This window comes from Ailuropoda melanoleuca, chromosome 13, assembly GCF_002007445.2.
Source record: "Ailuropoda melanoleuca isolate Jingjing chromosome 13, ASM200744v2, whole genome shotgun sequence".
Taxonomy (NCBI): Eukaryota; Metazoa; Chordata; class Mammalia; order Carnivora; family Ursidae; genus Ailuropoda; species Ailuropoda melanoleuca.
The window spans coordinates 49,817,053-49,829,523 of NC_048230.1; the positions used below are offsets into that span (position 1 = coordinate 49,817,053).

The window sequence follows — 12,471 nt, forward strand, 5'->3', positions numbered from 1 at the left end:
ATCGACCCACCGGCCCCGCCCTCCCGCGCGGACCCCGCCTCCTGGCCCATCCCAAGATGGCGGGTGAGTGGGGTTGGCTCAATGGGCGCAGGGGCGGTCCCCTCCCCCCCCTAGCCGGGACCACTCCTCAAGGCCCGGGGATCCCCGCCCGCCCCTGAGCCCGCTTGCCGCGGTCCCCTCCTTGTGTGTAACTGCTCTTGTGTTTCTTGGTTTTCAGAGATCCCTCTGTACTTTGTGGACTTGCATGATGACTTAGACGATTGTAAGTAACAGTTGGGGCGCCCCCGCCCCCTCCCTGGGAACCTCTCACAGAATTCGGGGTGCACGGAACGCCGGGGGGAGCTACAGGCCACGCCCTCCTTGCTGAGACAGAAGAGCGGGACCCCCAACTGCCTGGATGCACTTGTGGCGGTCCCTCCTCACTGGGCGGGGCGGGCCGAGGACGGGGAGCCCTCCCCTCCTGGGGAAGGATTTTGGTCGTTGTTAGGAAACTTCTGACTTCCGGTCACTTTCTTTCTCTTCCTCCTCCTGCTCCCGCGGCGGCCGGGGAGGGGTAGGAGGTCTCGTCCCCTAGTCCTGGTGGTCAGGGCGGGAGGAGGCGCGGCCACCTCGGGTTTGGGGAGACTTACACCTGGGGTCTCCACTTTTTCCCTGGAACTTTTCAGAGTGAGGGGAGTTTCGGAGTTTGGGAGTTTGGACTCCTCACGTGTACTGGCCACAAGCCCAGGCCCGTCTCTTATCCCAAGGAGCCCTTTGGGGCTGGCATTCCTCTGGTGGTTCTCCGTCGCTTGTCCCTTCCTGCCTTCTCCTTTTCTTTGGGGTCACTTTAAGGACTCCTGGCTGGGGGAAGTGTCATCCTGTAAGTGCAAGTTCGCATTTGTGGTAAATGAAGCATTTCCTTTCCATTCAACAAACGTTTCTTGAGCACCTACTTGTTCTGGGCCAGGCCACGTGCAGCGCCCTAGACCCACAAAGATGAACCAGAAACAGGGTCAGCTCTCGAGGGGGTTCACAGCCCAGGGGGAGAGCAGACTTATACAGAGAAAATGACCAAACCCTGGGATGCTTGCTGGTGAAGGACGCCTGTACAACTGTCGGGAACAGCTAAAGCTAATTAAGGCTTGCTATCCTCTTTCCTTCCCCGTCTGCAGGTTCCTAATCGTAAGAGTTGATGTTTATTGAAAACATACCGCAGGTCAGGCATAGTTTTAAACTCTTTATAGACATTATTTCTTTCAGAAGGAAGCGACATTATTAAAGTAGGATGGCACTTGAAGGGGTAATAAAGCCAGTAGTTAGGAGCACTGGTTCTGGAGTCAGGTGGCCAGAAGGTGAAGGAGGTCCTGTGTGGCTTTTTATTGGCTGTGTGATCTTGGACGAGTCACTGTACCACTCTGAGCCTCAGCGGCCTCATCTGCAAAACGGGCATAATAGTGTTCCACCTCAAAGGCTTTAGTGAAGGTTAAATGAATAAATGGTTTAATGTGAAGCCCTGTATGTAAACACTCAGTAAACATTAGCTGCCATTATTATTGTTATCAATGTGATCATTATTCGCATTTATTTAACACTGGTGAGCCAGGTACAGTATAGAACCTGGGTTTAGAGATAAGTGTTTCAGCCAGTGGACATCCTTGAATGGAAGGAATGTAACATTTCTATTAGTAAACGTCAGTGAACTTCTATTAAGGCCCCTTTTATTCATAGATTTGATATTTGGCCTGCCTGGAAAAGCTGATTGCTGACTGTTTTAGTTATCTAAAGATCACCCCAAAACTTAGTGCCTTAAACCAACAGCATTTTATTATTATTATTTTTTATTTTTTAAAGACTTTATTCATTTATTTAGAGAGAGAGAGAGTGTGAGTGAGAGGAAGGGCGGGCGGGGAGAGGGAGAGAGACAGTCTCAAGCAGACTGGCACAGAGCACGGAGCCTGAGGCAGGGCTCCATCTCATGACCCTGAGGTCATGGCCTGAGTCAAAATCAAGAGTCAGCCGTTTAACCAACTGAGCCACTGAAGCACCCCAAAACTAATAGCATTTTATTATTGCTAACAATTCTGTGGGTTGCCTGGGTGATAGACAAGCTTCATGTGTTTGCAGTTGAACTCTGGGAAGATGAGAAGGTCCAAGATGGCTTCACGCACAGGAGATCTGATGGGACTGTTGGCCAGGACCTCAGTTCTTGTCCAGATACCTTTTCCACTTGGCTTGGCTGGGCTTCTTAAACCATGGAGGCAGTTGGACCTCTTTCCTGGTGGCTAGCTTCCTTCAGTCTTTTTTGTATATATGTACAAAAAGAAAGTAAGAGATTATATGGGTAAAAATAATTGATTTTACTTTGGCCTTTTTGAACAAGTATTGGGTGTTTGAGACTCGTAATATAGAAGGCCTTAAATACTCTGTAGCAGACGGCTGAGGACTTGCCCCAACAAGGAAGGAAACCACCATTATGGCTCTGAGTATACTCACGCCTTGGGATTGCATCTTTGGGAGTCTCGTGAGGTTTCCTATTTGAGCAGGGGTGGGAGCTATGAGGTGCTGTACTTTACAATGGAATAAAATAATGACTTACTAATATAATTGATTTAATAGCCATAGTAGGAGGGCCTGTTCCCCCCAAACTCCCTGGGTCCTACCTTTACACCTTAACAATGGTGGCATTTGGGAGGCATTATTATGCCATGATTGACAGATTGACAGCAAGAACCCTGAGGTCCTGTGACTCACTTCCTGCCTTTAGCTGTGTCATATTAGACAAGCAGATCAATCCCTCATTCATTCTGTTCAATTTCTTCATCTGGAAAATTATATAAGAATAAGAGATGCCTCATAGTACTGATAGGATTAGATGAGATAGTGCACATACAACGTTTTAGCTTAGTGCCTGGCATAATGAGTTTTATAGTCAATGAATTTATTTTTATTGTTACTATTTTCATCATCATTACTAGTGCTGGGCTTTCATGTCAGATCTTTTGATTCACTGTGTATGGCTGCTACTCTATGAGGGAGGTGAGATTATTCCTGTTTTACAAATGATAAAACTGAGAATCAGAGAGGTTAAGTAACTTATCTAGTGTGGCACAGCTCGTGAATGATAGAAGTAACAGTCACACTCTGTTCCTTTTGACTCTTGTTCTTTTTATTCTGCCACCCAGATTAGCCTCACAAATGTTCTTTGCCTCATGGTAGGGGCATGGGTATCAGATTAGGTGATTTTAGGTCTGTTGTCTTCCTTGGGTGTTTTGTGTAAGTGATGTGATAACTGCTTCATTTATTCTGAAAGTCGCTTTGGGCAGGGATACAGGTCATCCTTTTTATAACCCAATGTCCTGTTTGAACTAGGTGTTTAATTAATGTTGTTACTCGTAACAATAATGGATTACAAGGCTTGTCTGATTTACTTTGTAATTCTTGATTAAATTTGGCTAACTTCAAAAAGAAGCCTTAATGAATGGATGCCTTGTTTTTTTAAAATCATTCAGAGTCTTCAGGCCATCGCAGCACAGAAAAGATTTAATTTTAGAGAATTAGCTTGCTAAATTCCTTCTCTTGAGAGCAGAAAGTGTGTGGGGTGGCCTGGCATATTGGTCCCCGTGGCGGATCGCTCTGGAAAGTGGAACTGTGTGAGTTTGTGCCTACAGGGCCTATGAATTTGCTTATAACGTGTGCAGCCTGAAGAGGTGCTACTCTTGGTAAGGTTTGCTTGGCCAATTAGCGTCTAAGCATATGCCGGTGGTAGTTGAAAACAAAAATGAGGCTGATCTATTGTGGGTGAAAAGACACCTAAGTGACTGATCACCAAATACTATGTGGTCATACTTGGGCTCTTAGTTGAACAAACCAGCTTTAACAAGACATTATGGAAACAGTGGGGGAAATTGAACTTGGACTGGGTAGTAGATGGTAAGTTAAATGTTAAGAATTATTATGAACTTTGTCAGATGTGATAGTGGTAACAGTTTTGTTCAAAGGAGAAGGGCCTTTTCTAACAGGAACAGACAGGCATTTGTGGGTGAAGTGATTTGACATGTGAGGTCTCCTTTCAGATGCTGCAACAAACCATAAACAAGCACAAGGTTGGGAAGAAGGATAAATGGGGGAAAAGGGTGGAATATTGGTACTTGTTGAGACAGGCTGCTGGGGACATGGGGATTTATTATACTGTTCTCTCTCTTTTTGCATGTGCTTGAAAATTTCCATAATACAGAGTTTTTAAAAAATGAGGTTAAAGTTTCATATGGGATCCAACATCTGTAGTAAGAGTTGGAGAGCTGGATCCCAGTTCTGAAGTCTCTGCAACATTTCTGCAGGGTGCATTTAGCTTGTGAAGACAGACCGGTAGAATATATTAGCATTTAGGAAACAATTTGTTTTCAGATGTTGAGTTTTTAAGAGGTATCCATGAAAGAAGTCGGAAGAGGGCATACTTCTATTAATGAGAAAGCCTAGGTGCCAACCAAAGATATGGGAACTTTTGTAGAAAATAGGATTAACTAGGAGCGGAAGAACACAGACAGACTCTTTGGACCTTAGTGCTAGAAGGAGCAGGGTATCATTAAGGTGGAATAAAAGACATCCTCCAGAGCCAAAAGCATTCCATTTCACCTGCCTGCTTTGTTCCAAGTTTGTAAACTTGCGTGCCCCCAAAGTGGAGAAGCTATATTAATTTGAGCCCAAAGCCAAACCATTGAACTTTTTCTCTGAACTGTAAGATAAACTTGAATCAAAGATTGTCAATTAAAAAAAACCAACAACTTATGCTGTTAAGTGGACTAGCTTGCATAGGAACAGGAACTTGAGTATGCTAATACTTGGGAAATGGAAAAAAAATCCAGACATCGTACTATTCTCTAAATCAGAGATGGGCAAATTTTTTTTTTTTTTCTGTAAAGCATCAGATAGTAAATATTTTAGGCTTCGTGGGCTAGAAGGTCTGATGCAGCCGGTCAAGTCTGCTGTTGTAGCCTGGAAGCACCCACAGACATACATAAATGAATGGGTTTGGCTGTTTTCTAATAAAACTTTATTTACAAACACAGGCAGTGGGCTGGATTTGGTCCACGGGCTATAGTTAGCCAACCCCTTTTCTAAGTCAAACTTGACTTCATTCTGTCAGAGTCTCTAAGTTTGTCTACTAACTGAGCCAACCTTATAGGCTGTCTTTCCTACCAGGTTCAGTTTGAAGAGCTGAGCTTTTGCTAGGACGACTTCATTTGTTAAGTAACCCTTGACATATTGCTCAAAGTTCGCATTTCATTTTTCCTGTTGGTATGTTGGGGATAAAAACATGTACCTCTTTCTTCCCAGCAGGATGAGGTGGCAAGGAACAAAAGAGTCAGAGTGCTGTGCACAGAATCAACTTTGCTTCCCCTCTCCGACCATTATAATGCATTTTACTTTTGTTGCTCTGTATTTTCCATTTCCTGTGAGACAAACAGATGAACATCAGAGATTCCCTGAAATTGTCTCTGTTTAGAAAGAGAGTTTTAAATGGCTTTCTGCATCACAAATTAAGATCTTTTTTATTTTATTTTTATTCTTTTAATTAACTAATTAATTAATTATTTTAGGTAGGTTCCATGACCAACGTGGGGCTTGAACTCATGACGCCGAGATTGAGTTACCTGCTCTACGGACTGAGCCAGCCAGTCACCCAGACAAATTAAGATATTTATTTATTTATTTATTTCTTATTTTTGAAAGATTTTATTTATTTATTTGAGAGAGAGAGAGAGCACGCGTGCGTGCGCAAGTGGGGGAGGGGCAGAGGGAGAGGGAGAATCAGACTCCCTACTGAGCAGGGAGCCAGATGTGGGGCTCAATCCCAGGACTGAGATCATGACTGAGCTGAAGACAGACGCTTAACTGACTGAGCCACCCAGGCGCCCCAAAGTAAGATATTTTAAACAGAAAATTTGCAACAAAACCTAGGTAATAAAAGAAAGTGGTTTTGACCCTCAAAACACGTAATTTGAACCCTGATGGGAAAAAATGAAGATGAGGGCAAGTGGTTGCTTTCCATGTTTGGACATTCATCCAGTAACAGGTGTCTCTTCAGTTCCTTCCAGGCGCCAGCCTGTGGGAGGTGCCGAGGATAGGGGGCTGGAGAAACCCTGGGCTCCACCCCAGGGATACTCTTGCCTGGTGGAAAAGTACATGCTAGAGGTGGTGCAGAAGGCAGCCCGCTTGAGGGCTCAGTCAGAAGAGTGAACAGAGAGCGAAATGGCAAGACAGAGCCATGTGTCTGCCAGGGGTAGGAGGGGAGGTGCCGTTTGAGTTGGGTCAGGCCAAGGAAGGCAGGGGGCGTTGCAGGCAGAGGGCCCGTGTGTGCAGAGGTGGATATGTGGTGAGAAGGTTGGGGACTTGGGAACCAGGGGTGTACCGGGCCAAGGAGTGGGAGAGAGACTGCAGAGGTGGGTTGGGGGCCCACCCGTGAAGAATTGGAATCTGCCTTCCCAGTTGCAGGGTTTACACTTCCTCCACGAGGTGGTGGGGGTCCCTAGATGTGTGGCTGGGACCTGTGTTTTAGGAAGGCAACCCAGGCGGTGGTACAAGCACTGCTGCTGAGTTAGGACTGATACTGTGCCAAGCTCTGTTGTGAGTGCTTCTAGTGTTTAACTACAAACACCTTATGAGGCAGGTCTTTTTAACTCTATTTTGTTGCCAAGCAAGTCTCCCAAGGGGCACAGAAAGACTAAGTAACTTGCCCTAAACAACACAGCTATTGAGTGGCAGAGGTGGAATTCAAACCAGGGAGTCTGGCTACAGAATTTGTACTTAACCACCATGCTTTGGCGGACTTGCCATTCATTCATTCATTCATTCATTCGTTCATGGACATGACTAATAATTATTAAGGACCTATTAAGTCCCAGGAAGTACACTAGGCCTTATGGACACAGAGGTGAATGAAACAAATCTGATTTCTACTCTCATGGAGCTTTCAGTCCAGTGGCAGAGACAGCCATTAGAAAGCCAACGTAAATGAGTGAGCTAAGTTTGGGAGTGGTGGGTGTGGGGCCGGACGCGTGACAGGTGAGTGTGATCAGAAGTGCCAGGCAGGGCTGTTGGAGGGATGGAGAAGAGGCTTGTCTGGAGCTCTGAGAAGCGCTCTAAGGTTTGAATAACCAGGTGGAGCTGTTCATCCATGGAGCCGGAGAAACATCTAGGCGTAGCAGACAGCAAGGGCGTGGGCTCTGAGGCTGGACGGGCTCCTCGTTGTCCAGGACTCGTGCATCTGGAGCACAGTGAGCACTGGACACAGGAGTTACAGCAGTGGGGGGGGGCATCTACCACATGTGGCCTTCAGCCCCAAACAGGGTAAGGGGTTTGCCTTTTGTTCAAGGAGCCCATGGGGTGCCACTGGAGAATTCTAGTCAGGGGAGTGCCCAGAGCTGAGTTATACCGTAAAGGGCAGACTGTGGAGAAACAAGCCAGGGATGGAAAAAGCGTTGTGTTCCAGGGACCCAGGCAAGGGCAGTGGGGTCTCGATGGAGGAGGTGGGTGTCAGAGCAGCGAGTGGGTTCTATAGATGGTTCCAACAGGGAAGAGTCAGCTCAGAGACAGACCCTGCGGCCGCATTTCGGCTTCCCACCACCCAGGCTAGGCTGGGTTCCTGTCTTCAATCCCCTCGAACCCTGTGGCAGCATTTATACCAGGCATGGCCAGATGCCTGCTCTTGTCCATCAGACCTGGCCTTCCCCATCTTGGATCACCAGGGTCTAGCATGCTGAGTGACACATCACAGACACGCAGAAGTGCACATTGAATTAATAAACCAGGCAGTATGCGAGGGTGGAGGTCATGTTTTCCATCTGAAACAGTTACTTTGAAAGTGTGTTCAGGAGATCCTGGGGGCACAGTCCAGGAGGTCACTGAAAAGCCCCCTTGTGGATTCTGGAGCAGAGTTAGGACTGAAAAGAGTCATTTGTGGTGGATGGAAGCTGAAGCCAGGGGAATGGATAAAAGCACCATGGGGGGTGTTGGAGGAGAAGAAGATCAAGGGTGGAGCCCCCCGCAGCAGAAGCTTCTAGTAGTGAGCCCTGGAGAACAAACATCCCAGAGATGAGAAGCCAGGGGACCCTTGAAGCCAGGTTTTGCTTGGGCTGACTGTTCATACTGCTTGCCACAGAAGTGTCGGGGAAGATGTGTCCTGAAGACAGGCCACCGGCTTTGGTTGTTAGGTGGTCTTCAGTGAACTTAGTGAGAGCTTTTCCTATGAGGCCAGACCGGAATTAGTTGGGAAGGCATTAGGAGTTACGTGGACGACAGTGTCACCCGTAGGCCACCAGCTCAGCTGTTACGTATTGAGTACTTCCTGTATTCCAGGCACTGGCTGGTAATTAGATACTTTTGGGAATGGTCACTGTTCTTGTGAGCCCAGAGCCTAGCAGGGGAACACAGACCCTTTCAAGGAGAAGCAGCTGGAAAGATTGAGGTCAATTGCTTTTCTTGGATAGAAGAGCCCAGAACACATTTGCATTATTTATATTTACTCTGGAAACCTTAAGAAAAAAGATTTGAATGGCTGAATAATTCTCCTCCTGGTTATATGCCCAACACGATGCAAATGTACTATTCTCAAAAAGACGTGGTCATCATAGCACCATTCTTGTTTGTTTGTTTGTTTGTTTTTAATCTTGAAGCACCTTTTGGGGTCTCAGAGCCTTGTTAGCTTTATCCATAGATTAAAACTTTAGAATATTGAGTAGTTAGGGGGAAAAAATCAAGTAATAATAATAGTAATTATTATTTTTTAAAGATTTTATTTATTTGACAGAGAGAGACACAGTGAGAGAGAGAATACAAGCAGGGGGAGTGGGAGAGGGAGAAGCAGGCTTCCCGCTGAGCAGGGAGCCCGATGTGGGGCTCGATCCCAGAATGCCGGGATCATGACCTGAGCCGAAGGCAGATGCTTAACGACTGAGCCACCCAGGTGCCCCTCAAGTAATAATTATTTATTGACTATGCGCTGTTACCTGACATTGTATTATGTGCTCTGGATAAACTGTCTTAGTAATTCTGTAGCTAATCTTTTTAGTCCCCCCACGTTATGTGTGTATATATATATGTATATGTATGTTTATATATATATGTATGTGTATATTTATATTTATTGTCTTTGCTTTTTACTTTTAATTTTTTTATTGAAGTATAATTAACATACAGTGTTATATTAGTTTTATTTTATTTTATTTTATTTTATTTTATTTTTTTATTAAAGATTTTATTTATTTATTTGACAGAGACAGAGACAGCCAGCGAGAGAGGGAACACAAGCAGGGGGAGGGGGAGAGGGAAGAAGCAGGCTCATAGCAGAGGAGCCTGATGTGGGGCTCGATCCCATAACGCCGGGATCACGCCCTGAGCCGAAGGCAGACGCTTAACCGCTGTGCCACCCAGGCGCCCCAGTGTTATATTAGTTTTAGTTGTACAGCGTAACGATTTAACAATTCTGTACATTACTCAGTGCTCATCATGATAATTGTATTCTTAATCCCTTTTATCTGTTGCACCAATCAAGTAATAGGACTGTTCTTCATAGTTGAAAACTGGAACCCACCCACACGTCCATCACGAGTACAATGGATTAGGAATTGTGGTTCCATTCACACAATGGAAAACTATGCAGCTGTAATAGTGAATGATCTACAAGTCTACCCAATAATGTAGATGAACTTCACAAACATAATGATGAGTGGAAGAAGCCAGACACAAAAGGGTACATGCTGAGTGATTCTGTTTATCCGGAGTAGAAAAACAAGCAAAGCTGATGTCATCCAGGCTGTTTGAAGGCAGCAGAGTGATCACCCTTGGGGTAGGATGGTGAGCAGAAGGGCGCATGAAGGGCTTTTGGAGATGCTGGTAAAATTCTCTTTGTTGAGCCGAGTGCTGGTTACAACAGTGTGTTTAGGTTGTGAAAATCCGTCACGTGGGACAGTTATTTATACACTTTTCTGAGTAGTGTTATACTTTAATTTTCTAAAATGTACTGATTTTGGGGGCGCCTGGGTGGCACAGCGGTTAAGCGTCTGCCTTCGGCTCAGGGCGTGATCCCGGCGTTATGGGATCGAGCCCCACATCAGGCTCCTCTGCTATGAGCCTGCTTCTTCCTCTCCCACTCCCCCTGCTTGTGTTCCCTCTCTCGCTGGCTGTCTCTATCTCTGTCAAATAAATAAAAAAAATCTTAAAAAAAAATTTNTGCTTGTGTTCCCTCTCTCGCTGGCTGTCTCTCTCTCTCTGTCAAATAAATAAAAAAAATCTTAAAAAAAAATTTAAAAAAAATAAAATAAAATGTACTGATTTTTAAAATCAAGGTACAGGGGAGAGCATAATCATGGACTGAGGGGAGGGAGTCAGTGAAAAGGGAAAGATGACACACTGACTTTATTTTTTAAGGCTTTTAATTAATTTATTTTAAGTAATCCCTACACCCAACCCGGGGCTGGAACTCATGATGCCAAGATCAAGAGTCATGTGCTGTGCCAACCGAGCCAACCAGGAGCCCCCTAAAGGGAAAGATGACCTCAGAAAGGATAGAAGTCAATGAGGGTTGGATTGTATGAGACCGGAATGGAGCTTGGTGCATCCATGGAAGAGTCTGCTTCTTTCCAGAAGGAGGATGGCAGGGGAAGCTGGGTGGTGCAGTTGATTAAGCTTCTGACTCTTGGTTTTGGCTCAGGTCATGACCTCAGGATCGTGAGATCAAGTCCTGTGTCAGGCTCTGCACTCAGCGCGGAGTCAGCTTAAGATTCTCCCCCTCTCCCTCTGCTCCTCCCCTGTTCCTGCACATGTGCCCCCCCTCCCTCTTTCTCTCCAATAATTAAATACATAAAATTGTCATAAAAAAAAAAAAAAAAAAAAAAAAGAAGGGCAACATTCCTAGCAGTTTGGCCAAGGTGGTCAGTAAAGAAGGGACTTTATGTTGGTCAGTGTTACTTGATGGTTTCAAATATTTTGAACGGTGGGAAAATGGAGACCCGTGTGCACATACACTCACCCCGAAGGTTGTTGGTTTTCTTTTACAACCTTTTTCCTTTTCAAATATGTCTCAAGTCTGATGAGGGAAGTCACTGCATGTTTAAGTATTATCTCTCCGTTCCTTAATACTGCGTAGACTCTAGCATTCTGACACCCAACTCCTCCAGCTCTGTCCCCAACCTGGTGAGTCAGCAGGAAGATTGAGATGTGTGATATCAAAGTGGAGCACACCAACTGCTTTGAGCTGCAGAGTTCTTTCCTATCAGGTAACCCGAGTGAATGTTTCCCGTTGACCGTCAGTGTAAAAGGCAGAGTCATAAATAATGACAGGTTTTGGAAGCCATGATTAAAGCCACAAATCAAAGAGGAATTTCCATGTATGCATGGTGTGGAAAGGACGGCTGCTCATGAATTAAGTTGGTCTTTTCAGCCAGCCCATTGCGTAGTGCTGGTAATAACCATCAGTAGCCCTCAAAGATTTGCAATATAAAACATTATGCATTGGACGGATCTGCTCATACAAGAGCTAATAAATCAGCGTGGGTCTTGTTAGAGAATGGCATTTATATAGAGAAAGTTTGCTCGTGCAACTTGCTGTTGAAATTTAGTTAAGTCAACAAGGACCTGCAGTGTGTGGGGGTCAGATTCTCCCCAAAAGCCAGTGAAGAATCAAGAGCATTCTCTATCTTTTAGATTGGCCAGGCTTGTCTAGTCTAGCTTTTAGAAATAATCCCAATATAGGAATCTGCATTCATACTTATAAGCCCGTTAGCAAGAAGAATGAAACCACTTGAAATAACACATTAATGGATGGGATACTCTCGTTCCCCCCAAAATCATTTAAGGCCTTACAAAGAATTAGTAATTGTTCATTGAAGAGTGGCTAGTGAGCAGCTCTATAAAATTATCAATTATGTAAGTTCTATACTGATACATTCCTCTGTGTTTTTTTTAAAGTACAAATTTTGCAAATAAGGCCAAACTCCTTCTTGGTCACCACCAACCAATATTCTAATGTTTTGAGATGGACATAGACAGAGCGGGCCACATCTATCATGTTCTCCCTACCGATGTCCCCTAGTGCTGTGTCAGAAACAGAATATTGGATTGTATGGCTAAGTGGGCTGGCCCAGGGTGGCATATCTCACATAGACTTATAGTGACAGGATGACATGTTGAATGGGGAATCGTAAATATTGGGCATGCCTGGAGAACGGATTCTTAATGAAAATGCTTGCTGGGATAGACACGCTATAACATCCTGCCTCCGTCTCTACCTCTGTTCATGTCTGGGCCGATAAAGGTAGCTCATTGGGTATGTTTTATTGTGTTTTTCTCACCTTTCCACTTAAAACCAATTCTAGCGTAGCTCTTCGGTCAGGGCTTGGTGGCTTCATGTGCAATCTCTGGCTTCCCCGACCTGCTCCAAGGCAGCAGACACTCAGTGTACTTTCCTCTGCTGTGCTCATCCCTTCTTCTGGAATG

At 45.1% G+C, this 12,471-nt stretch overlaps 1 protein-coding gene across 3 annotated transcripts in view; it reads left to right on the forward strand.

Annotated features, from left to right (window-relative positions):
• The first annotated feature begins 16 nt into the window (after window positions 1-16).
• Window positions 17-12,471, forward strand: part of LOC100474691 (serine/threonine-protein phosphatase 4 regulatory subunit 1) — an 82,419-nt gene continuing 69,964 nt past the window's right edge. For all 3 annotated transcript variants that reach the window (XM_034639998.1, XM_011220128.3, XM_034640000.1), the window contains exons 1-2: window positions 17-63; window positions 218-262. In XM_034639998.1, coding sequence (XP_034495889.1) covers window positions 57-63; window positions 218-262 — 52 coding nt within the window. In that variant the 5' untranslated portion in view covers window positions 17-56. The remainder of the gene's footprint in view (window positions 64-217; window positions 263-12,471) is intronic.